At 50.7% G+C, this 26,747-nt stretch overlaps 1 protein-coding gene across 4 annotated transcripts; it reads left to right on the top strand.

Annotated features, from left to right (window-relative positions):
* Window positions 1-288: 288 nt before the first annotated feature.
* Window positions 289-25,472, top strand: USP5 (ubiquitin specific peptidase 5). 4 transcript variants are annotated; one of them, XM_073684857.1, is made up of 20 exons: window positions 289-501; window positions 2,793-2,918; window positions 3,332-3,398; window positions 4,541-4,674; window positions 4,814-4,959; window positions 5,782-5,966; window positions 6,942-7,036; window positions 7,116-7,309; window positions 7,613-7,684; window positions 7,782-7,857; window positions 9,915-10,040; window positions 11,515-11,668; window positions 11,751-11,925; window positions 13,149-13,237; window positions 15,362-15,553; window positions 16,472-16,615; window positions 20,861-21,006; window positions 21,153-21,309; window positions 22,050-22,134; window positions 24,996-25,472. In XM_073684857.1, exons 1-20 carry the CDS (start codon window positions 394-396, stop codon window positions 25,087-25,089), a joined length of 2,565 nt encoding a protein of 854 aa, XP_073540958.1. In that variant the 5' UTR covers window positions 289-393; the 3' UTR covers window positions 25,090-25,472. The 4 variants fall into 4 exon arrangements, with proteins under 4 accessions (XP_073540958.1, XP_073540957.1, XP_073540959.1 ...); XM_073684856.1 differs by having other exon boundaries at window positions 2,793-2,927; XM_073684858.1 differs by having other exon boundaries at window positions 290-501; window positions 2,793-2,927; window positions 15,362-15,484.
* The last annotated feature ends 1,275 nt before the right edge of the window (window positions 25,473-26,747 follow it).

Here is a 26,747-nt window from a genome sequence, read left to right as displayed (position 1 = left end):
TTTAAGAAAGAAAGTCGATTGTTGATCGGTTGCTATGGGCAACAAGATTTTTTTTTTGTAATTTCTTTCAGATTTCATAAATAAGGCTCTCTGTTCTGCTATTTCACATAAACTCTTATCTCTATCAATGGTTATTTCATATTTCCCATTTTGTGGAGGTGAAACCCCTTTTTTTTTTGCCCTCTTCAATCATGGCCGACAAGTGACTGTCTGCTGCATGACGGCGCCTGCGCAGTAACCCATTGGAAGGCTCTGCGCTGTCATTGTTTCCCGCGCATGCGCCTTTTGCCCTCTCGCGCCCCGTTCACCAGTGAGACTGTGAGGCCAGAGGACAGATTGTCGCCGGAAGCGGAAACGGAGCCTTGTCACTGTCCTCCTCCAGGAACCGGAGTCATGGTGGATGTGAAAGATACGCTGCTGTCTATCCTGCCGACTATCCGGTTGCCCAGGGCTGGGGACCGAGTACACAAGGATGAGTGTGCCTTCTCCTTCCATACACCGGTATATGTGGTCCTCAGTCCTTTGTGCCTGTGCTTTGTCACCATCAGTAGATGTGTCGTCGTCCCCTGTATGAATATGGGGCCGCACAGACCTGAGGGGGCACAGTGGGGGGCTGTGTGACCCATCATGTCTGCTGCACTGTGTGATGGAGCTTTATTGCCCCCTTTTATTGGTTGAAGGGGCTTGGGACATGTGGTATGTAAAGTCCCTTGGGCTCCGACTGTTGGGAACCCCCCGTAAGAACGGAAAGGGAGTGGAGTGGTCGTGCGCATGCGTGAACACCAGCCCTACAGACCCAGAGGGGATCAAGCATGTGCACAACCGCTCCATTCACAATCTGGACCCCCTGTCCTGGTAATCACAGGGGTCCAAAAGTCCCATAGGGGTCTGTAAGAGTGATGGTCGCATATGCGCAATAATCCGGACCACTGTCCTTGTGATCAAAGGGGTCTGTAAGAGTGATGGTCACACATGCGTAGCAATCCAGACCCCTATTCTTGTGATCACAGGGGTCCGAAAGTCCCATAGGGGTCTGTAAGAGCGATGGTCTCATATGCGCAGCAATCCGGACCACTGTCCTTGTGATCATAGGGGTCTGTAAGAGCGATGGTCACACATGCGTAGCAATCCGGACCCCTATTCTTGTGATCGCCGGGGTCCGAAAGTCCCATAGGGGTCTGTAAGAGCGATGGTCGCACATGCGCAGCAATCCGGACCCCTGTCCTTGTGATCACAGGGGTCCGAAAGTCCCATAGGGGTCTGTAAGAGCGATGGTCGCACATGCGCAGCAATTCGGACCCCTATTCTTGTGATCACAGGGGTCCGAAAGTCCCATAGGACCGACTTCAAAACAGTTGTTTTCAAGCTCAGTAGAAAAGAGCCGGTAAACGCTGCGAAGGTTCTGTCTAGCAGCGGTGGTCGGTCTCCAAGGCAACGTGTAGTAAACCAAAGTGGTAATATTGCAAGAACGGCTGCAAATTTTAATAAATAGTAAATAACAAAATAGTTTGTATTTGCGATCTGTATCCGACAATATTCACCTGTGTAGACGGGATTATACATTTAAAGGGTAACCGTCATTTAATCTAATGGCGCTGAGCACCGCTGGCCCATGTTACTAAATACACAATGCATGCGGTTTAGGCTGGAGCGTCACAGCGACTTTGGCCTTGACACGTCCAGAGATCGCTGTCAGCTGCTGCTACATCAATGAGGCATTGCTGCAAATGAATGAGGTAAGGTAAAATGCAGCAAATAAGTCGCAAACACTTGAACCAGTTGGTGCGCAGTGCATTGCTGATTGCGATGCAACCCCATTCACTTGCATTTGCTGTGATGTAAAGCTATCTTTGGCTGCATTAGTTGCGTCCTCAGCCTTAGGACTCCTTCAGACATCCATGAAAATCGTTGATGACCGAGGTTCTATGAAAGTGTCACCCTCGGGTCGGGAGACGCGTGTCCGCTTACACGGATGTCTGAACGCAGACTTATAGAAACTGGTATCGTCCACACACGGGCACTATCACTGCAATCTGCTGAGAATACAACAGTCGTGTGAGGAAACATCAGAAAAATAGAAAAAATGAGAGGTGATTATGGTGTTTTTTAAAACTTTTTTTTTTAATTTTTTTTTACTTTCTACAGGGAAATTTGCAAAATTATCTGTGCAGATTTATTTTGTGATTTTTCATTGCAAATCTGGGTTGTGCACACCCTCCTAAGAGATTAATTAACATTCTTATACACGGGCCTTAGGGTCTGTGATGGAGCCGCCTGTCACTATAACAGGACGCACCCATTATTGGCTTGTTGTAAAGTGTGAAAATCTATTAAGTGCTGACATAAGAGAACAGTAGATTCTCAGACAGACATCTGTCTGAGATAGTTTAGTGAATCCTGCAGTGAGCAGGGGGTTGGACACGATGACCCTGGAGGTCCCTTCCAACTCCACTTTTCTATGACTCTATATACCTTAATCAGCCCCTCGTGTTCCCTGGGTTATTATTGGCTGTGATGTGTGGACATTGATGCCAATGGTCGTTTGGATCTTCATGACGGCACTGACAAGAATCTGACCCGGACCATCAGAATATCTCAGCAGGGCCCATAACTTCCAGAAAATAGATCTGGCCATGAAGAAACTTTTTTTAACTTTTTTTTATGTACTTGTTATAACTTCCTCCCAGTCTTTCTATCTTGTAATAAGCGCTCAGGAGATTTTGTGTAACAACACAGGAACCCCTCCCCGGTGAATGTAATCCTCCCCTCAATGATGACATCTTGTGTTGCAGGAGACCGATGGCGGACTATATATCTGCATGTATACCTTCCTGGGGTTTGGCAGACAGTACGTAGAAAAACACTTTGAGAAGACCGGCCAGAGAGCATTCCTGCACCTGAAGAGGACCCCCAAACCGGTAATGGAAGTGCGTGCTTACATTTAAAGGGGAAACATCTTTACATTAGATCATCTGTGTGATGTATTAAAGGGAGTCTGTCTGCTCAGAATGACTGTTCAGACCTCGCACAAAATGACTGTTCAGACCTCTCACAGGCACTCGATGCACCTTCCCACCTACATGTTTTCCATCTATCTCCGTCTTCCTTGATTGACCGCTATGAAGTCAGAGGATATTGGACATAGAGGGGAAAACAACTTGGAGGAAAGTGCTGTGCACTTACTGGCCACGTCATGGGTGCTTGGTTTGAACAGTCATTGTGCACTGACATACTCCCTTTATACTAACCCAGTGGATATGGGCAGGGACCAGAGCTGAACCACACGATCCTCCCCTGATGGCCAATCTTGTTTTGTTCTTTTTTCCCACAGAAATCCGAAGACTCCAGTTCCAATACAGGAGACCCCCCTCGTAAGAAGCCCACCCGTCTCGCCATAGGTATGATCTTCTAAATCATTAACCTGCCTGGAAGTAATGCCACCCTCTCCCCCTCATAACGGCTGCTCCTGATCTGCACCTTATACTTTTACATACTTTGTTGGTTTCAATCAAAATAAAACCTTGCGGATTTTTTCTTTCTGTTAATGGTTTTTTTTTTTTTACCCAAAATTCTTTTTGGTGGCAAAAATTTTGTAGTATTGTTTTGCACAGTCCTATGGAAAAGGCAATGAGAAAAACCCCACAACCAGAGCTGCATTAAAAAAATAAATAAAACATCACTGACCCTTAAATAAACCACTAAAAAAAGCAAAGACGCCGTGTAGTAATATTTTGCTAAAAGCATTAAAGAGGGTTTTCCGGTTTCGGAGCGCTCCTCTCTCCCGGCTGCAGATTACTAAAAAATGAAATGAAAAGAATCCATAGCTGGAAATGAATACACTGCAGCTCCCGGGGTTTGTTATTCACATCAAAAGCGCTGCAGCCAATCAGTAAGTGCAGTGGCTCGTACGGAGATGCCAAGCTCGCTGAGTAACTACAGTGGTATCAACATGAATAACAGATACTGGGAGCAGCGGTATAGACTCAGTGCAGGACCTGGAGAGTGAGGACAGCATTGGTAGGACCTGGGGAGAGTGAGCACAGCTCTGTTTTTGTTTAGCGTGGGTGACAGGGTTTTTCCAATCTGGAAAATCCCTTTTAAATGTGTTGTCCAGGACATATATATATCAATGATCTATACAGAGCTCCCACTAGGGCCTGATGTAAACTGTGTGCAGACCTAGGACAGCTCAGCTCCATTCACCATGTGGTGGCCGTCTCGGGTACTGCAGCTCAGACACATTCACTTCAATGGGAGCTGAGTTGCAATACCCAAGAATGGTCACAATCCAGTGTACGGCGCTGTGCTGTTCCACTTCTGTGTCCATCCAGCTGTAACAGGAGCTGCAAACGGCGGCCGGGTGTTGGACCCCCACCGATCTGATAATACCAGAAGTCCTGGACAAACCCTTGAAAGTACCACCTGCCTGCATTAGGAAAATGCACGTTAGTGAAGGAGCCATAAAAACAAGCTGATCCGCGCTCCGTATCCCGATATCCTCCATCGCTCTCTTACCCCCTGCGTCTCGCCTTTTCTTTAGGGATGGAGGGCGGATTTGACATGTCTGACGAGCAATGTGAGTATGATGAAGAGGTGAAGTTGGTCATTCTGCCCGAGTTCCTGGAGATTCAGCGGGAAGGACTATTGGGACTCCCAGAGATGGTCAAGGACCGGGTGGGTAATCTGAGGTGTGTGTGTGGGGTGGTGGGGACAGACATGTGAACCTTTTGGGATGGTTTTGTTGTCTTGCACCTTTCCTGTTGCCCATCGTTGTCGTCTTCTTCACCTCACTCCATTTTCCTGCATCTCTCAGGTATCGTCTGCCATCGATGCCATCTTAGCCGCTGACTCTGCATCCCGTAAGCAGGAGATTCAGGCGTGGGATGGGGAGGTGAGACAGGTCTCTAAGCACGCCTTCAGCCTCCAGCAGCTTGAGGGGGCTCCCCGCATCCCTCCTTGGTAAGTGATTTACTCCTGATAAGATCTTACCATTGTACCTTTAGTCTGAAGGGGCCGATACTTTCATCATTCTGACTGATATGCAACAGTCAGGAATGGAGGCTTCTTTTTTATTTGCACCTAGCAGTGGAGATGCGGGTGATGACGCCCAGGACGGCTCCTCATTCACCTGACTCCCACATATGACAAGTTGTCCAGGATTTGCAATCTTACATTTGCTCCTCTACAAACTTTGCAGAATCCAGACCGGTTGTTTATTAAAAAGTTTCTATCTAACTTTACTGCAGGTTTAAAACTTGCCCCTTCTTTTATCCCCTTGCTGGTGGTCTCCTCAGCATCCACCTTTTTCTGCGGTGGCACATGACTATAACCATATGACGCATGGACGTTGCGGACGTCTCGCCCCTAATGACACCTTACACCTTGGCAGTGATGTATTCCCATTAGGGAGGGAATTAAAGGGGTATTCCAGCTAGAAACATCCGTGTCCTCTGCACTGAATAGGTAATGGGTTCATCTGTGATAATCTGCGTACTAAGACCACCCGCTCGTCGCTCAGATTATCCTTGAGCGCGAGTACAGATCCATAGATTTTTCTATTGAGCCTGCATACACCACTCATTAATAAGCTGAATGTTAAATTGTTGGTGGTCTCAGGACCTCCGAGAGCAACAGCTCTGAATGGGAACTGTATCATATGAAGATGAGATCAGAGACTTCATTATTCTGCCTTTTCTCTTACAAAACCTTTTGAATGTTCTCCATCCTGCTATTTAAGATTTGCCTTCATTCACTTCCCTGCCTGTTGACTGTTTCCACCAGTGGTTGGAAGTGCAGCGTGTGCGACCTGCGGGAGAACCTGTGGCTCAATATGACAGACGGAGCGATCCTCTGCGGCAGACGATACTTTGACGGCAGCGGAGGGAATAACCACGCGGTGCAGCATTACAGAGAGACCGGGTACCCGCTGGCTGTCAAACTGGGCACCATCACTCCAGATGGAGGAGGTGAGGTTTTTTTATTCCATTTTACACAAGCTCAATCAGTCACTTTGCAGGATTTAGGCCGGGCTCAGAATATTAAAGGGATTGTCCGGTCCAATACCGATAAGTCTGCAGTCACTCTGAGTGACTACTTATGAATCCCCGCAGCGAGAATTCACTGGTTCCTGAGTCAGGACCGGAGGGTATGAGTGACTTATACATACTCTTGGCCAGTGGCCTCACTCCATACAGTTGTATAGAGCGAGGCCGCTCCGTCTAGTCGGCCACGCCCACTGGCCGTCCACGTCACTAGAGGGGTCGCGGTCTCGCTCTGTACAATTGTATGGAGCAAGGCCGCGCCCACTGACCGGGAGTATATATAAGTCATACATACCCTCCCGTCCCTACTCAGAAACCAGCGAATCACTGCAGTATACAGAGCGCCTGCTGGGGGGATTCATAAGTCTGCAGTCACTCAGAGTGACTGCAGACTTATCGGTTTGGAACGGACAACCCCTTTAAGACTTAGACAACCATATTGACAAACTGAAAAAACTTTGCACATAGGTTTCATTAGATATCTTCTCCCGTTTTGTGTATACAGCTCTTATGAAGACCCGCTTCTCATTGTTTATTGGTCCGATCCTGCAGTCATGTATCGCTGCTCGGCTACTGTACTTCTATCTGATACATTGAGTTGCATAGAACCTGCGTACACAAAACGATAGAAGATATTTTATGAAGCCTATGTGCAAAGTTTCTTCATTAATATGGATTCCACCCCCTTTAGTTTTGATCAGATCAGGCTAAACCAGCACAAAAATAATACAATTCTGACCCCAACCTAAATGCCGTGATATTTAATGCCGACTATTTGCAAAGTTTTCTTTTCCTTTCTATACATTGGAGCTAATAAAAGGAAAAAAAAATCTGAAAGTATTTATCCCCTCGGATGTTGTAAAAATTGACACTTTTTTGCTCCTCATTGTTCCCGATCAGATGTCTACTCCTATGATGAAGATGACATGGTCCTGGACCCCAACCTGGCCGAACATCTATCGCACTTTGGTATCGACATGATGAAAATGCAGAAGGTGAGTGTGGCCGCATGAGGATACCCCCGCCGGCCCACGGTCCCTCCCGTACACACGTAACGTCTCTTCCCGATCCTAGACGGACAAGACGATGACCGAGCTGGAAATTGATATGAACCAGAGGATCGGAGAATGGGAGCTGATCCAGGAATCGGGGGTCCAGCTGCAACCCCTGTATGGACCCGGGTACACCGGGATCCGCAATCTGGGCAACAGCTGCTATCTCAACTCCACCATGCAGGTCGTGTTCAGTATTCCTGCCTTCCAGCGCAAGTAAGTGTCTGCGACACATGGTCCCCGCCACCATCGTCTATGTACAGCATGTAAAGCCTTGCAATCTGGAGCAGATCGGCTGCGATCCTCCCTGAGGAGATGATGAAAGATTATATCCCACTTCTGTCTTCTCCTTTATCGCAGTCTTAGCGCCCGTAGTGAATAGGAGTGTATGCCTCCCTAGCATGGCAGACCCAGCAAGACATGGCGGTCACTTGCCGTGTTACATACCGTATACGCAAATGTATCTGCTCATCACAGGGGTTAACATGCAGCGTAACTCTCCGCATTGATCGTTTACAGATACGTGGAACGAATGGAGCAAATATTCCATAAGGCGCCCGCTGATCCCACGCAGGATTTCAACACCCAAGTGTAAGTAGTGCGGAGAGACCATGCCGGGACTAGAGGGCGGGGGGCGCTATCAGTCTCAGAAGATATCAAATGAATATTCTCGGTGATGTTTCCACAGAGCGAAGCTCGGCAACGGTCTGTCATCTGGTGAATACTCCAAGCCGGGGGCTGAGAAAGAGGGCGAGGAGCAGAAGGTGAGACTTCAGATGGCAAAGAAATAAATACCTACGGGTCCGATTCATCAAGACCACCGGCATTGTTCATACTGAGGGCCGCGGTGGAGTCGGACGTCTCTTCATGAATCTGGAGCTTCTGTCGAGTGGCGAGCACCGCGCCAGGAATCAGACCAGTCGGGGGGATCGCTGCAGCTCATCATGAATTAGACCAGCTGTGGCGTCGTGCCCCCCATATTGTCCCAGTGCCGCCAAAATGGAGAAACGCGTGAAAGTGCCAAGTTGCACCTAAATTTTGCAACTTCTCAAAACTTTTACTCCAGAATTCTGTCTTGACATTTTTTGATGAATCGGGCCCTTAGTGTCTGCGCTCTAGGTGGCAGAGCCACAGCCAACCCAATTACACATGAAAAATTACCCCAAAAAATTAGAAATCCCACCAGACTAATCCCCTCATTTAACTCCACCATGACCTTGCCAGTTTCCGTTTTCGTTTTTTTTCCTCCCCTTCTTCCAAGAGCCATAACTTTTTTATTTTACCGTCAATATAGCCGTGTGAGGACTTGTATTTTGCGGGACGAGTTGTACTTTTGAATGAAACCATTCGTTTTACCATATATTATACTGGAAAATGGGAAAAAAAATGAAGCGCTGTGAAAGGGCAATTCCACAATTGTGTTTTTTTTTTTGCTTTTTATTTACAATGTTCACTATATGGTAAAACTGACCTTCCGTTATGATTCTCCAGGTCATTATGAGTTTGCTGATACCAAACATGTATAGGTTCATTTAATTGGTGAAAAAAAAATGCTGACATTTGTAAGAAGAAAAAAATTTCGCTTATGTCACCATTTTCTGAGACCCGTAACATTTTAATTTTTCGGGATCTGGGGCCGGGTGAGGGCTTGTTTTTTGCGCCCTGAGCTGATGTTTTTATTGTTACCATTTTGCGGTTGATACGATCTTTTGATCACCCGTTATTGCATTTTATCGCAATGTTGCGGCGACCAAAAAACGTAATTCTGGCATTTTGATTTTTTTTTCTCGTTACGCCGTTTACCGATCAGATTAATTTACTTTATATTTTGATAGATCGGGCGATTCTGAACGCAGCAATACCAAATATGTGTAGAGAAAATCACAATCTCTTATGAGGGCTCATCGGAGATTCACAATGACAGGCACAGGGGTCTTCTGCAGACCTCCGGCTGTCATGACGAGCCATCGGCGCCCCACCATCACATTTTGGGCGAGATTTGTGATGTTCTCCAGGCTGGCGTGTTTTGACTCTCGCTGTCAATGATTGATACCGGCATTTAGTTAAAACTTATTGCCTACGGGACTGCAGGAGACGGACGAGGGCCGGGAAACAGGCGGAACTGCCCTTTGCAATCTGGTTAAATGAAGATGTAAGGAATAGTTATGGGACTTTCTAATATAGTTTCTTCACTGTGATAAAGATCTCTGCTTGTTGTCACCAAATGCAGACATTCACGTTTCCATTCAAGGGATGGATTCCTCTCTTGATTTAGCACTGTTTGCACAGCTGAGGTTTTGTTACAATTGTATCCCGTCATACAGGTAAGTGCAAATCTCTCCTACACTGTTGGCTCTCAGCGCACTGAAACATTGTAACGAGCACATCAGATGTGAGGACAGGTCTTCCAAAGATGTGTCCGTTCACTGAGAGCAAGCAGACGTATAGTAAATGGTGAGGGAGTGCAGCACAAAGTGTATTAGAAAGTTGCAGAACTTTTCTATCACATGTTTGTTTCCCGGCGCGCCCCCGGCAGCGTCTGTTTCCCGGCGCGCCCCCGGCAGCGTCTGTTTCCCGGCGCGCCCCCGGCAGCGTCTGTTTCCCGGCGCGCCCCCGGCAGCGTCTGTTTCCCGGCGCGCCCCCGGCAGCGTCTGTTTCCCGGCGCGCCCCCGGCAGCGTCTGTTTCCCGGCGCGCCCCCGGCAGCGTCTGTTTCCCGGCGCTCCCGGCAGCGTCTGTTTCCCGGCATGCCCCCGGCAGCGTCTGTTTCCCGGCACGCCCACGGCATCGTATCTTTGACCCCTCCAACCTTGTGTTTTGCAGGGTTTACAGGAAGGCATCGCACCGCGTATGTTTAAAGCACTTATAGGGAAGGGACACCCAGAGTTTTCCACCAACCGGCAGCAGGACGCCCAGGAGTTCTTCTTGCACTTCATAAACATGGTGGAGGTGAGTGGCGGTGGTATACATCTGTGTGTGTGTGTGGGTGGTATACATCTCTGTGTGCGTACGGGTGGTATACATCTGTGTGTGTGTACGGGTGGTATACATCTGTGTGTGTGTACGGGTGGTATACATCTGTGTGTGTGCGGGTGGTATACATCTGTGTGTGTGTACGGGTGGTATACATCTCTGTGTGCGTACGGGTGGTATACATCTCTGTGTGCGTACGGGTGGTATACATCTGTGTGTGCGTACGGGTGGTATACATCTGTGTGTGCGTACGGGTGGTATACATCTGTGTGTGCGTACGGGTGGTATACATCTGTGTGTGTGTACGGGTGGTATACATCTGTGTGTGTGTACGGGTGGTATACATCTGTGTGTGTGTACGGGTGGTATACATCTCTGTGTGTGTACGGGTGGTATACATCTGTGTGTGTGTACGGGTGGTATACATCTCTGTGTGTGTGTACGGGTGGTATACATCTGTGTGTGTACGGGTGGTATACATCTCTGTGTGTGTACGGGTGGTATACATCTGTGTGTGTGTACGGGTGGTATACATCTCTGTGTGTGTGTACGGGTGGTATACATCTGTGTGTGTACGGGTGGTATACATCTGTGTGTGTGTACGGGTGGTATACATCTGTGTGTGTGTACGGGTGGTATACATCTGTGTGTGTGTACGGGTGGTATACATCTGTGTGTGTGTACGGGTGGTATACATCTGTGTGTACGGGTGGTATACATCTGTGTGTGTGTACGGGTGGTATACATCTGTGTGTGTGTACGGGTGGTATACATCTGTGTGTGTGTACGGGTGGTATACATCTGTGTGTGTGTACGGGTGGTATACATCTGTGTGTGTGTACGGGTGGTATACATCTGTGTGTGTGTACGGGTGGTATACATCTGTGTGTGTACGGGTGGTATACATCTCTGTGTGTGTGCGGGTGGTATACATCTCTGTGTGTGTACGGGTGGTATACATCTGTGTGTGTGTATGGGTGGTATACATCTGTGTGTGTGTATGGGTGGTATACATCTGTGTGTGTGTACGGGTGGTATACATCTGTGTGTGTGTACGGGTGGTATACATCTGTGTGTGTGCGGGTGGTATACATCTCTGTGTGTGTGCGGGTGGTATACATCTCTGTGTGTGTACGGGTGGTATACATCTGTGTGTGTACGGGTGGTATACATCTCTGTGTGTGTACGGGTGGTATACATCTCTGTGTGTGTACGGGTGGTATACATCTGTGTGTGTGTACGGGTGGTATACATCTCTGTGTGTGTGTACGGGTGGTATACATCTGTGTGTGTGTACGGGTGGTATACATCTGTGTGTGTGTACGGGTGGTATACATCTGTGTGTGTGTACGGGTGGTATACATCTCTGTGTGTGTACGGGTGGTATACATCTCTGTGTGCATCTTTATACATTTTCGGAGTTAACCCCTCGCGCTTTACATCTCCACAGAGAAATTGCCGCAGCTCTTCCAATCCCAATGAAGTTTTCCGGTTTTTGGTGGAGGAGAAGATTAAATGTCTTGTGTCGCAGAAGGTGAAGTACACGCAGCGGGTGGAGTACATCCTGCAGCTGCCCGTGCCCATGGAGGCTGCATTAAATAAAGGTCAGTGAGGGGCCGGTCCGAGGTGGGGTCCTACGGGAACCGCTCGTCCGCTGAGCTCACCTGTACTTTGTGTGTCGTGCAGAGGAGCTCGCTGCTTACGAACAGGCCCGACATCAAGCAGAGCAGGACCACCGGCCCCCTCCCGAGCTCGTCCGGGCACGAATCCCCTTCACATCTTGTCTAGAAGCTTTTGCCGCTCCTGAGCAACTGGACGAATTCTGGAGCGCTGCTCTGCAGGCCAAATCCAATGCACTTAAGTAAGAAAGGAAGGAAGTGTTTGTCTCACAATACTCGTACTTTTTTCAGTAATTCGCTGTCTGTGAATGAAAAGCATTTTTCTCTTAACTTTCTAAACTAGTCACAGAGCTGAGGGTAAAAATATCATGGGTCGTCCTCCTACCCGCACTGATACATTGAAACAAACTGCTGCCGTGCAAACATTGACTTGCTCAGGACAGTTATTTGACTATGAAAGTTTACATTCACTGACTGCAGGCACTGGTTGTGGAAAGAAATGTATATTCGATAGATGCCCCCCTCTGCAGGGACAGCTCGTTTTAGAAGGGGGGGCAGAGTGCGGCTTTTTTAAAGGGATAGTTTTATCTAGTACCTTTATGGCGAATCTACAGGATGATGCAGGTCCCAACTCTGAGCGCCGCATCTATCTGGAGAATGGGGCCTAGTTATGCTCTGCACAGGTGCAGAAGGGCTTACCGCCCGGGTGCAGGGGGGCCTACCGCCCGGGTGCAGAGGGGTTTACCTCCCGGGTGCAGGGGGGCTTACCTCCCGGGTGCAGAGGGGCTTACCTCCCGGGTGCAGAGGGGCTTACCTCCCGGGTGCAGAGGGGCTTACCTCCCGGGTGCAGAGGGGCTTATCTCCCGGGTGCAGAGGGGCTTATCTCCCGGGTGCAGAGGGGCTTACCTCCCGGGTGCAGAGGGGCTTACCTCCCGGGTGCAGAGGGGCTTATCTCCTGGGTGCAGAGGGGCTTGCCGCCCGGGTGCAGAGGGGTTACCGCACAGGCGCTGTTCTCTTCATTCAGATGGGGAGTTCAGAAAATCTCAAAGCAGGCAAGTGCGGCAGTTTCTAGAACATCTGTGGGTGGACGGCCACCTCTCCACCGGCAGCGTCTTGCAATACAGTTTTGTCCGCATATATCATATACGGAGCTGAGCGAAAAAATTCCCAGGATCCTTTTACATTTTAAGTTCATATTCGCTGGGCCAGAGCGGCTATCCTCCTCCTACCTGCTGACATCCCCAATGCCTCTCCTGATTAGCAGGTCCTATTGCTTCATTACATTGCTACTAATCAGAGGAGGCTTTGGTGAGGCCGCAGGTATTAGGAGGTTCGCATAGTTCTGGTCTGGGCGGCCACTGCACCAAAGTTATCTTACCTATACGGCCCATCCTATAGATTTACCACAAGTCTATGAGATCCCTTTACATATATGTAAACCCATGTCCTTGTTTCGTTGTCCTAGGACATCCCGCTTTGCCTCATTTCCCGACTACTTGGTCATCCAGATTAAGAAATTCACCTTTGGTCTGGACTGGGTTCCAAAGAAATTAGGTAAGAACACATGATTTCACCCTTGTGGGTGATAGCAGAGGAGATACTAAAGGCCGCGTCCAACTCCTCCGGCGGATGCCGGCTGTGTTCTGCAGCTGACACCTGCCTCTACTAATGACTGGAGCATGCGATGGTTCCTGCTGTTTAACAATCTAGATGTCGCTGTCAATCACTTACAGCAGTGTCTACATGGTTCTGTTAGGCCCGCGTTTTGCCAATGGGGAAGAGGCTTAAAAAAATTATATAGTAAAAGGATTTAAATAAAAATAGTTTTTTCAAATATAAATAAAAAAAACTTAAGTTTGAACTTTTCCAAATTAAAAAATAAATAATAAACGGTTTCCCTCCGTAATAATCCAATGCACGGAAATATTCACGGTAAACCGAGGAAAGAAAGGATAAGTGGTGTTTTTTATTGTCGCCACACCCCCACTCCCCAAAAAAATCCAACAGAGAGTGATCGAAATTTCCTGCGGACCCCAAAGTGGTGCCAATTAATCCCTTCACAACCCTGTGATTTTCCGTTTTTGCATTTTGGTTTTTTGCTCCCCTTGTTCCCAGAGCCATAGCGTTTTTATTTTTTAGTCAATATGGCCGTGTGAGGCCTTATTTTTTGCGGGACGAGTTTTACTTTTCAACACCATTACTAGTTTTACCATATCGTGTACGGGAAAACGGGAAAAAAATTCCAAGTGCGGTGAAATGGCAAAAAAGTTCAATACCACAGATGTTTTTTTTTTTTTTTTTTTACCACGTTCACTGGATGCTAAAACTGACCTGCCCTTGGTATTTTCCAGATCATTACGAGTTTCTAGACACCAAACATGTGTGGGTTCTTTTTTATTTAAGTGGTGAAAAAAAATCCAAAATTGCTAAAAATAATAATAAAAAAAAAAAAATGGCGCCATTTTCCAAGACCCATTGCATTTCCATTTTTCGGGATCTGGGGCCGGATGGGTGCTTATTTTTTGCGCACCGAGCTGAAGTTTATATTGATATCATTTTGGGGTAGATCCGATGTTTTGATCGCCCGTTATTGCATTTTATTGCAATGTTGAGGCGACCAAAAAACGTAATTCTGGCGTTTAGAATTTTTTTCTCGTTACACCGTTTACCGATCAAATTAATTTATATTGATTGGGCGATTCTGAACGCGGCGATATCAAATATCTGTATGTGTTTTTTTTTTTTTGTTTGTTTTTTTATTTTGAATGGGGCGAAAGGGGGTGATTTAAACTTTTATATTTTTTAAATTTTTTTAAACACATTTTTTTTTTTCACTTTATGCTTGCTTCTATAGGCTCCATAGGAGACTAGAAACAGCACTTGTCTGATCACCTCTGCTACATAGAGGTGATGAACAGATCACCTCTGTGTAGTAGAAATGGTCCTGTGCTATGAGCGCCGACCACTAGGTGGCGCTCATAGTGATCAGCTCATGACAACCACTGGAGTCTGCTGCAGACCCAGAGTTGTCATGCCCACGCATCAGTGACCCGCTATCACGTGACGGGGTCACCGATGGGCGGGGTAAGTGACGCGCTTCCGGCGCGGCGTTGTTAAATGCCGCTGTCAGAGATTGACAGCGGCATTTAACATGTTAACAGCCGCAACTGGATCGCGATTCCACCCGCGACTGTCGCGGGCACATGTCAGCTGTAAGAATCAGCTGACATGTGCCCGGTTCAGTGCGGGCTCAGCGCTGTAGCCCCCACTGAACAGGGGGTGGCTGCCTGGTGCTTACTAATACAGCACAGGCTGTGAAGTGGTTAAAACTAGGCCTCATCAAGCAAAAATAAACAATTATTCCCCGCACAGGAATAAAAATAAAGGTATGGTGGAATCGCGGGTTTTACTTTACCATTTCACCACATTTTGATATATTTCCCCCCCCACCCACTTTTTCACATCGTACAGTAAAATGAGTGTCCCGCAATAAACAAGTCCCCATACGACGATTGGGAGGGGAAAATGAAAAAAAAAAAAAAAACTCCTAGCTTTTAGTTCAAAAATTAAAAATGGCGTATTAGAAGGGGTTAATAAAGCCCTTTAACCTTTTCAGTCCTGGCTGCATCTCCTCCTCTCGCTCCCTGATCTCCTCTCTCCGTCTGGTTTTATCCGCAGACGTCTCCATCGATGTCCCGGAGGAGCTGGACCTGTCTCAGTTTCGGGGCGGGGGTCTGCAAGGGGATGAAGAAGAACTGCCAGACGTCGCTCCCCCGTTGGTGACCCCAGACGAGCCCAAAGGTAGCCTTGGTTTCTATGGCAACGACGATGACGACTCGTACTGCTCCCCTCACTTCTCCTCTCCGACATGTTAGTGTTTCTGTCTCTTGGGGGGCCATGTGAATGTCGGGTGAGCGGATGTGTGACGTCGGGGCGCCACCATTATTTCTCCTTCACCTCCCATATAAAGCTGATTCCCAGATAATTCTGCCACATCTCGCAGAAGTAAAATTTAAAGGGATGTCACAAAATCAACAAAAAATTGGGCTTAAAGGGGAATTCTACCTCCGAACACTCGAGCCGGGATGGTAACGTCATGTCCGCGGATATCTGCCGGGCCGCGTGCCATGTGGCGAGTATGGTGCGCCTGTCCTATTCATCATGTCCTCCTACTTATAGGATGGTTGGACCCTACTGCTGTGTAGTGAGAGGCACGGCCGGTCTCCACAAGAGATTATTGGACCCCAACAGCTTTGGAGTCTGTTGTAAAGTGTATTAATTAAAAAAAAAAATAATCCATATTCCCTCTGTAAGATCCAGACACATTGTACCGGAGCTGCAGCCACTCACGGGCACAAAGGAGCAATTGTGCAGGTTTGTGGCTTGGCGTGTATTAAAGGGGGTTTAAAAAATACATGGTTGCTTTCTTATAGAGCGCCACCCCTGTATGTGAGTGGTACTGCAGCTCCGCTCCATTCAATGCCAGACACAAAACGTGTGCAATAGAAAATACTGGTATCTTGGAGAAGGAGGGCAGCGGCAGCATTGTTTGCTGAGGATATCTCCTGCACTGTCCCCCATAACCTATAGGGGGCAGTATCGTACTGCATGACATGAGTGACTGTACCGGGGGAGGAGGGTTGGCCTCTGGGCTCCCTGCTCCTGGGATTTCTTTCTGTCTCTTTTTTTCCCTTGCTCTCCCCTTTTGGGGCGGCCTCTGAACCCCATTAATTGTAGGACGCCACATCCTGGCTCTTCTTTATTCACTGTGTCTCCCTGTCTGCACAGCTCCCATGCTGGATGAGTCGGTGGTCACGCAGCTGGTGGAGATGGGATTCCCGACTGAAGCGTGCCGCAAAGCCGTCTACTACACCGGCAACAGCGGCGCAGAAGCCGCCATGACATGGGTGATGTCACACATGGACGACCCAGGTAATGCATGGCGCCGGGCCTACATTACAGCAGGCTTAAAGGGATGTTCCTGTCTCATACAATAATGGCATATTGCTAGGATATCGGTGGGAGTAAAACCTCTTAGCCCCCCACTAATCTCCTGCACAGAGCCCCCCGGGCCAACTCCTCTGCAAAGTGGGAGTCACAGGGCGTCACGCAGGGCTAAATAAGTGCTGTGACCCCCTTTTGCTCTTGAGGTCGGTCCCCCAGTAATCATAGTGTTGGCTTAGCCTAGCGATCACATTAAATGGGAATGACTCTTTAACCCCTTCACTACCTGGCGATTTTCTGTTTGTTCTTTTCCTCCCCTTCTTCCAAGAGCCATAACTTTTTTTATTTTTCCGTCATTATTGCTGTATGAGGGCTTCTTTTCTGCAGGATGAGTTGTACTTTTCAATGACACCATTAATTTTATCATGTAATGCACAGGAAAACGGGCAAAAATCTAAGTGTGTTCAAATTGCAAAAAAAAAGTGCAATTCCACAAGAGTTTTTTTTTTTTTTATTTACCATGTTCAAAGTACAATAAAACTGACCTGGCAATATGATTATCCAGGTAAGTACCTAACTATACACGGTTTCGTTTTTTTTATTTAAGTAGTTACATTTTTTTTCTAAATATTAAAAAAAAAACATTTTAGCTTTTTTTTTTTTTTTTTTTTTTTTTTTTTTTTACATTTTCCCAGACCCGTAACACTTTAATTTCTCAGGGTCTGGGGCCTGGTGATGGCTTATTTTATGCGACTTGAGCTGATGTTTTTATTGATATCATTTTGGGGTAGAAATGATCTTTTGATCGCCTGTTATTGCATTTTATTGCAATGTTGCGGCAGCCAAAAAAACCCCCTTAATTTTGGCGGCATTTTTATTTTTTTCTTGTTACACTGTTTACCAATCAGATTAATTTATTTTATATTATGATAGATTTTACAAAGTCACTGATACCAAATATGTGAGTTTTTTTTTTATTGTTTTATTTTTAATGGGGCAAAAGGGGGGTGATTTGAACTTAATAACTGCATGATAAAAAGTTCTGCAACTTTTTACCTACCTACATGCTTAATCCAATGTGGTTGTTCATTTCAGGATGACAGAGACTCTAGTTTATATTAAAATATATACACTGCTCAAAAAAATAAAGGGAGCACTTAAACAACAGAATATAACTCCAAGTAAATCAAACTTCTGTGAAATCAAACTGTCCACTTAGGAAGCAACACTGATTGACAATCAATTTCACATGTTGTTGTGCCAATGGAATAGACAATAGATGGAAATTATTGTCAATTATCAAGACCCCCTCAATAAAGGAGTGGTTCTGCAGGTGGGGACCACAGACCACATCTCAGTACCAATGCTTTCTGGCTGATGTTTTGGTCACTTTTGAATGTTGGTTGTGCTTTCACACTCGTGGTAGCATGAGACAGACTCTACAACCCACAGAAGTTGCTCAGGTAGTGCAGCTCATCCAGGATAGCACATCAATGCGAGCTGTGGCAAGAAGGTTTGCTGTGTCTGTCAGCGTAGTGTCCAGAGGCTGGAGGAGCTACCAGAAGACAGGCCAGTATACCAGGAGACGTGGAGGGGGCCGTAGGAGGGAAACAACTCAGCAGCAGGACCGCTACCTCCGACTTTGTGCAAGGAGGAACAGGAGGAGCACTGCCAGAGCCCTGCAAAATGACCTCCAGCAGGCCACAAATGTGCATGTGTCTGCACAAACGGTTAGAAACCGACTCCATAAGGGTGGTATGAGGGCCCGATGTCCACCGATGGGGGTTGTGCTCACAGCCCAACACCGTGCAGGACGCTTGGCATTTGCCACAGAACACCAGGATTGGCAAAGTCGCCACTGGCGCCCTATGCTCTTCACAGATGAAAGCAGGTTCACACTGAGCACATGTGACAGACGTGACAGAGTCTGGAGACGCCGTGGAGAGCGATCTGCTGCCTGCAACATCCTTCAGCATGACCGGTTTGGCAGTGGGTCAGTAATGGTGTGGGGTGGCATTTCTTTGGAGGGCCGCACAGCCCTCCATGTGCTCGCCAGAGGTAGCCTGACTGCCATCAGGTACTGAGATGAGATCCTCAGACCCCTTGAGACCATATGCTGGTGCGGTTGGCCCTGGGTTCCTCCTAATGCAGGACAATGCCAGACCTCATGTGGCTGGAGTGTGTCAGCAGTTCCTGCAAGATGAAGGCATTGAAGCTATGGACTGGCCCGCCCGTTCCCCAGACCTGAATCCGATTGATCACATCTGGGACATCATGTCTCACTCCATCCACCAACGTCACGTTGCACCACAGACTGTCCAGGAGTTGGCGGATGCTTTAATCCAGGTCTGGGAGGAGATCCCACAGGAGACCATCCGCAACCTCATCAGGAGCATTTCCAGGCGTTGTAGGGAGGTCATACAGGCACGTGGAGGCCATACACAATACTCAGCCTCATCAGGAGCATGCCCAGGCTTTGTAGGGAGGTCATACAGGCACGTGGAGGCCACACACAATACTCAGCCTCATCAGGAGCATGCCCAGGCGTTGTAGGGGGGTCATACAGGCACGTGGAGGTCACACACAATACTCTGCCTCATCAGGAGCATGCCCAGGCGTTGTAGGGAGGTCATACAGGCACGTGGAGGTCACACACAATACTCAGCCTCATCAGGAGCATGCCCAGGCGTTGTAGGGAGGTCATACAGGCACATGGAGGCCACACACAATACTGAGCCTCATCAGGAGCATGCCCAGGCGTTGTAGGGAGGTCATACAGGCACGTGGAGGCCACACACAATACTGAGCCTCATCAGGAGCATGCCCAGGCGTTGTAGGGAGGTCATACAGGCACGTGGAAGCCACACACAATACTCAGCCTCATCAGGAGCATGCCCAGGCGTTGTAGGGAGGTCATACAGGCACGTGGAGGCCACACACAATACTCAGCCTCATCAGGAGCATGCCCAGGCGTTGTAGGGAGGTCATACAGGCACGTGGAGGCCACACACAATACTGAGCCTCATCAGGAGCATGCCCAGGCGTTGTAGGGAGGTCATACAGGCACGTGGAGGCCACACACAATACTCAGCCTCATCAGGAGCATGCCCAGGCGTTGTAGGGAGGTCATACAGGCACGTGGAGGCCACACACAATACTCAGCCTCATCAGGAGCATGCCCAGGTGTTGTAGGGAGGTCATACAGGCACGTGGAGGTCACACACAATACTCAGCCTCATCAGGAGCATGCCCAGGCGTTGTAGAGGGGTCATACAGGCACGTGGAGGCCACACACAATACTCAGCCTCATCAGGAGCATGCCCAGGCGTTGTAGGGAGGTCATACAGGCACGTGGAGGCCACACACAATACTCAGCCTCATCAGGAGCATGCCCAGGCGTTGTAGGGAGGTCATACAGGCACGTGGAGGCCACACACAATACTCAGCCTCATTTTGACTTGTTTTAAGGACATTACATCATAGTTGGATCAGCCTGTAGTGTGTTTTTCCACTTTAATTTTGGGGGTGACTCCAAATCTAGGCCTCCATTGGTTAATAAATGTGATTTCCATTGATGATTTTTGTGTGATTTTGTTGTCAGCACATTCAACTTTGTACAGAACAAAGTATTCAATGAGAAGATTTCATTCATTCAGATCTAGGATGTGTTATTTGAGCGTTCCCTTTATTTTTTTTAGCAGTGTACTTTTATTCAATATTTATAATAAAAAACAGGGATGTATCTCATTTTACATAATAATATAGCAATTAACTAAACCACCTTGTTCACACTAAATTAGTACCATGAGATATGACCCAGCCGTACATTGCATCTCTCTTTCCTGGATGTTCCCCGTCATTTCCTCATCCCTGTTTTTTATTATAAATATTAAATAAAAGTATATATTTTAATATAAACTAGAGTCTCTGTCATCCTGTGGGTTTGAAATGAGCGACCGCATTGGATTAAGCATGTAGTGATATCCGCACAGCGTCTAGTGCTGTTTGGAATATTTTTGGACTTGATGAATAACTTTCTCTTGTACATTGCTTTTCAACAACTGACCATTATCAAGATCTCTGCTTGTTGTCAGTGAATGTGGAAATTGTTACTTAATTCCAGAGGCAAAAAAAAAACTTGAACAGATCTGATACTTCTCAGAGCTGAGGGTTTGGTACCATTATCAGGAAAGAGGTGAAATAATAACCTGACCATGTTCCTTCTCTCCGCAGACTTTGCTCATCCTTTAGTGTTATCCGGGATCAGCGCTCCACCCTCAGTCCCCATAGGAGGAGACCCCCCGTCTGAGGAGCACATAGCCACCATTATATCCATGGGCTTCTCCCAGGAGCAGGCAGTCCGGGCGCTGCGCTCTACAGTAAGTCCTCCGCCTGCGTTGCGTGCAGTGCGGACCCCCTGTCTGTGCACCTTACATGTGGCCAAGATTCCTACAGGATCATGGGGAGGGAATCGCATCATGTAGGGGCTGGACCCCGATAACTTGCTGCTTTTTAACCCCTATAGAACAACTGTCTGGAACGAGCCGTGGACTGGATCTTCTCTCACATCGATGACCTGGACGCCGAGGCGGCCATGGACCTGTCAGAAGGACGTTCGGCTGCAGAATCCGTGTCCGAGAGCCTCCCCGCTGCCGGACCGCGTGTGAAAGATGGGAATGGCCGTAAGTAAATACAGAGAGAGGGGGTTAAGGGTGCAAAACCAATATTAGGGGTGAGAACCCCCCCCCGTATAGGAAACCACCCGTCCTCCTGCAAAGAGAACGTGACCACATGCTCCTCTCGGGTACGGTCACTTGGTGCCATTCTGCCATAGCTGCTCCTATTGAAAGGAGGGTCCGTCCTGGTGGCGCATGCCCCTCTATAATGGCTTTCCAAACTGAACTTATTTCCATTTCTACACCTTTTATTCTATCATTGGTAGATTATTATTATGTCATTTATTCCATGGCACTTTACATGTTATGATCTTCAAGTGATATTCCAGATTCAGCAAATATCTTCTACATTGTATAATGGAGAGTATACATTTTTCCAATGATTTTGACAATGATATATTCATTGTGCATGGGACTGCTGGAGATAGCAGCGCTGCAGTCCCATGGACAATGAATGGAGAGGTGCCAATTCAGAGACCATCCCAGAGATCGGCAGGATTGCCCACCGAGTCTCCACAGATGGCAGATCTCGGGGAAGGTCACATGCGCGTGTGAGGAGTCGGCAGGGATGGCCGTGTGCCGAGCCGGCCTCAGCCGCAGGGTCTCTGGTGGTATTTTCCGTGCCCAGGCTTCCTGTCCCCGAGCTCCTGCCACCGGTCTCCTCTTCACAGTTGTGGGCGGCACATGGTCACACAACCGGGGTTCTGATATTATGTTTTTTATCTTTGTTTTTTTTTCCCTTGCAGGATATGAGCTGTTCGCATTCGTCAGTCACATGGGAACGTCCACCATGTGCGGTCACTATGTATGTCATATAAAGAAAGATGGACGGTGAGATCTTTGTGTGCTCGTCACTTAGATGTGACTGACGTTGTCTCCTCGTCCTCGTCTTCACAACTAGAGCCCGTTCTCCTTTCTGTACTTTACTTTCCAGAATGCACGTCATCTGCTCAGGGCTTAGCACCTGCGTGTCATTAGCACAGGCCTCCTGCGTTGTGCCTGCATCCAGAAGCATCGGCCTAAATTTTACTGATTTATTATCCTTTTTTTTTTCTTTTTTTTTTATATAGCAGGAGGAGTGTTATGGGAGATTGAGATTGCTTAAGGCCCATGTGGAATTTCCACACCCATATAACATCTCTCATCTTCCTCCTGTGATTGATGCTTCGATTTTCTGTTGCTTCATGATGATGGCCTCCTTTCCTGCATACTTTCTTCTCTTCTTGCCTCCATCACTGTATTTGCTGGCCCTCGCCTCCCTCTCCGACCCTCGCCTCCCTCTCCGACCCTCGCCTCCCTCTCCGACCCTCGCCTCCCTCTCCGACCCTCGCCTCCCTCTCCGACCCTCGCCTCCCTCTCCGACCCTCGCCTCCCTCCCCGACCCTCGCCTCCCTCCCCGACCCTCGCCTCCCTCCCCGACCCTCGCCTCCCTCCCCGACCCTCGCCTCCCTCCCCGACCCTCGCCTCCCTCCCCGACCCTCGCCTCCCTCCCCGACCCTCGCCTCCCTCCCCGACCCTCGCCTCCCTCCCCGACCCTCGCCTCCCTCCCCGACCCTCGCCTCCCTCCCCGACCCTCGCCTCCCTCCCCGACCCTCGCCTCCCTCCCCGACCCTCGCCTCCCTCCCCGACCCTCGCCTCCCTCCCCGACCCTCGCCTCCCTCCCCGACCCTCGCCTCCCTCCCCGACCCTCGCCTCCCTCCCCGACCCTCGCCTCCCTCCCCGACCCTCGCCTCCCTCCCCGACCCTCGCCTCCCTCCCCGACCCTCGCCTCCCTCCCCGACCCTCGCCTCCCTCCCCGACCCTCGCCTCCCTCCCCGACCCTCGCCTCCCTCCCCGACTTTCGCCTCCCTCCCCGACCCTCGCCTCCCTCCCCGACCCTCGCCTCCCTCCCCGACCCTCGCCTCCCTCCCCGACCCTCGCCTCCCTCCCCGACCCTCGCCTCCCTCCCCGACCCTCGCCTCTCTCCCCGACCCTCGCCTCTCTCCCCGACCCTCGCCTCTCTCCCCGACCCTCGCCTCTCTCCCCGACCCTCGCCTCTCTCCCCGACCCTCGCCTCTCTCCCCGACCCTCGCCTCTCTCCCCGACCCTCGCCTCTCTCCCCGACCCTCGCCTCTCTCCCCGACCCTCGCCTCTCTCCCCGACCCTCGCCTCTCTCCCCGACCCTCGCCTCTCTCCCCGACCCTCGCCTCTCTCCCCGACCCTCGCCTCTCTCCCCGACCCTCGCCTCTCTCCCCGACCCTCGCCTCTCTCCCCGACCCTCGCCTCTCTCCCCGACCCTCGCCTCTCTCCCCGACCCTCGCCTCTCTCCCCGACCCTCGCCTCTCTCCCCGACCCTCGCCTCTCTCCCCGACCCTCGCCTCTCTCCCCGACCCTCGCCTCTCTCCCCGACCCTCGCCTCTCTCCCCGACCCTCGCCTCTCTCCCCGACCCTCGCCTCTCTCCCCGACCCTCGCCTCTCTCCCCGACCCTCGCCTCTCTCCCCGACCCTCGCCTCTCTCCCCGACCCTCGCCTCTCTCCCCGACCCTCGCCTCTCTCCCCGACCCTCGCCTCTCTCCCCGACCCTCGCCTCTCTCCCCGACCCTCGCCTCTCTCCCCGACCCTCGCCTCTCTCCCCGACCCTCGCCTCTCTCCCCGACCCTCGCCTCTCTCCCCGACCCTCGCCTCTCTCCCCGACCCTCGCCTCTCTCCCCGACCCTCGCCTCTCTCCCCGACCCTCGCCTCTCTCCCCGACCCTCGCCTCTCTCCCCGACCCTCGCCTCTCTCCCCGACCCTCGCCTCTCTCCCCGACCCTCGCCTCTCTCCCCGACCCTCGCCTCTCTCCCCTCTCTCCCCGACCCTCGCCTCTCTCGCCTCTCTCCCCGACCCTCGCCTCTCTCGCCTCCCTCCCCGACCCTCGCCTCTCTCGCCTCCCTCCCCGACCCTCGCCTCTCTCGCCTCCCTCCCCGACCCTCGCCTCTCTCGCCTCCCTCCCCGACCCTCGCCTCTCTCCCCGACCCTCGCCTCTCTCGCCTCCCTCCCCGACCCTCGCCTCCCTCCCCGACCCTCGCCTCCCTCCCCGACCCTCGCCTCCCTCCCCGACCCTCGCCTCCCTCCCCGACCCTCGCCTCCCTCCCCGACCCTCGCCTCTCTCGCCTCCCTCCCCGACCCTCGCCTCTCTCGCCTCCCTCCCCGACCCTCGCCTCTCTCCCCGACCCTCGCCTCTCTCGCCTCCCTCCCCGACCCTCGCCTCCCTCCCCGACCCTCGCCTCCCTCCCCGACCCTCGCCTCCCTCCCCGACCCTCGCCTCTCTCGCCTCCCTCCCCGACCCTCGCCTCTCTCGCCTCCCCGACCCTCGCCTCCCCGACCCTCGCCTCTCTCGCCTCCCTCCCCGACCCTCGCCTCTCTCGCCTCCCTCCCCGACCCTCGCCTCCCTCCCCGACCCTCGCCTCTCTCGCCTCCCTCCCCGACCCTCGCCTCCCTCCCCGACCCTCCCCGACCCTCGCCTCCCTCCCCGACCCTCGCCTCCCTCCCCGACCCTCGCCTCCCTCCCCGACCCTCGCCTCCCTCCCCGACCCTCGCCTCCCTCCCCGACCCTCGCCTCCCTCCCCGACCCTCGCCTCCCTCCCCGACCCTCGCCTCCCTCCCCGACCCTCGCCCCGCCTCTCTCCTGTTATCTCTGTTTCTGACTCTTCTCCTGTTTTTCTCTTCTGCAGGTGGGTGATCTACAATGACCAGAAGGTCTGCGCATCTGAGAAGCCTCCAAAAGACCTTGGTTATATTTACTTCTACCAGCGTGTGCAGAGCTAATCGTCCCCCTCCTGTATGTGTTCTGTGTCCCTCCTTGGTGAGGATTATGGGATAGAGAGTTTTCTGGTTCACATCTTCAAGGCTTGGGGCGGCTTTATTCCTGGGTTATTGCTACAAGACGTTCCTGTCCTTGGATCCTCCCAACCCTCCGGTCCCATCACTGCACTTCCCCAATATGTACAGCAGAGATCGGTCTGGCAGGAGACGGCCGGGCTGTATCTGCTTCTGCACTGGGGACTGGACTCGGCAAGGCTGTAGGGGCAGAGATCTGGTGCAGGGATCTGTGTGCTCTGTCTCGGGGTACAGCGGTTCCTCTCGCAGTAGTAGGCTGGTTTATGTTTTCCCAAAACCGTGTGAATAAAGTTTTTTTTTTTCTCCCCGTACTTCAGTTTCTGTGGTTTTTGTATTATGTTTGAGACCTAAAAATGTAGAACAAGCCCTTCAATGTTAGGGCGCTGGGCGCAGCAACCTGGAATGTTTCCTAAATGGTTGTCCAGCACCGATAACATCCACACCCGGTGGTGAGCAGAGATGATAACGTCCACACCAGGAGGCGAGCAGCGCCGAGAACGTCCACACCAGGAGGCGAGCAGCGCCGAGAACGTCCACACCAGGAGGCGAGCAGCGCCGAGAACGTCCACACCAGGAGGCGAGCAGCGCCGAGAACGTCCACACCAGGAGGCGAGCAGCGCCGAGAACGTCCACACCAGGAGGCGAGCAGCGCCGAGAACGTCCGCACCAGGAGGCGAGCTGCGCCGAGAACGTCCGCACCAGGAGGCGAGCTGCGCCGAGAACGTCCGCACCAGGAGGCGAGCTGCGCCGAGAACGTCCGCACCAGGAGGCGAGCTGCGCCGAGAACGTCCGCACCAGGAGGCGAGCTGCGCCGAGAACGTCCGCACCAGGAGGCGAGCTGCGCCGAGAACGTCCGCACCAGGAGGCGAGCTGCGCCGAGAACGTCCGCACCAGGAGGCGAGCTGCGCCGAGAACGTCCGCACCAGGAGGCGAGCTGCGCCGAGAACGTCCGCACCAGGAGGCGAGCTGCGCCGAGAACGTCCGCACCAGGAGGCGAGCTGCGCCGAGAACGTCCACACCAGGAGGCGAGCAGCGCCGAGAACGTCCACACCAGGAGGTGAGCAGCCTCAGTGTCTGGCCACTGGGACCTGCAACAATCTGCAAAATGGGACAACGTTGTAATATATCTTATCAGAGAAATCATTTTTTCTCCTGGACCGATTTTTCACACTCAATTGATGGGTAAAATCCCTCATATCACAGATATCAGATCAGTAACTGAGACAACATATGTATAAGTACCACAGAGGCGGATCATTAAGCGGCTGGGGCGGGGCCCAATACTGAACTGTTCAATTTAATAATGGTATAGCAGCTGCCTGCACCCACCACTAGGGGGAGCTCACGGTGTTTGGATTTCTACAGCTCCCATTAAAGAGATAAGTCAGCGCATGCTTACACATGAGAGCAGTGGCCGTGTGACCACTTATCCCCCAATAATGATGCCCTTCTTGCAGAGCTAAAGCAGGTCTTCACTGCCCTCCCTGATAACCTATCTCCCCACCATCACTGAAGGAAAGCTCACTCATCTCCTTTCCAAATCACACCTCACCACCATGCTTATCCCAGCCCTAACCCATATTTTC

This window comes from Phyllobates terribilis, unplaced genomic scaffold, assembly GCF_046119375.1.
Source record: "Phyllobates terribilis strain yellow unplaced genomic scaffold, ASM4611937v1 Scaffold_5__5_contigs__length_657084704, whole genome shotgun sequence".
Lineage (NCBI taxonomy): Eukaryota > Metazoa > Chordata > Amphibia > Anura > Dendrobatidae > Phyllobates > Phyllobates terribilis.
This window is presented reverse-complemented; position numbering and strand designations above follow the sequence as displayed.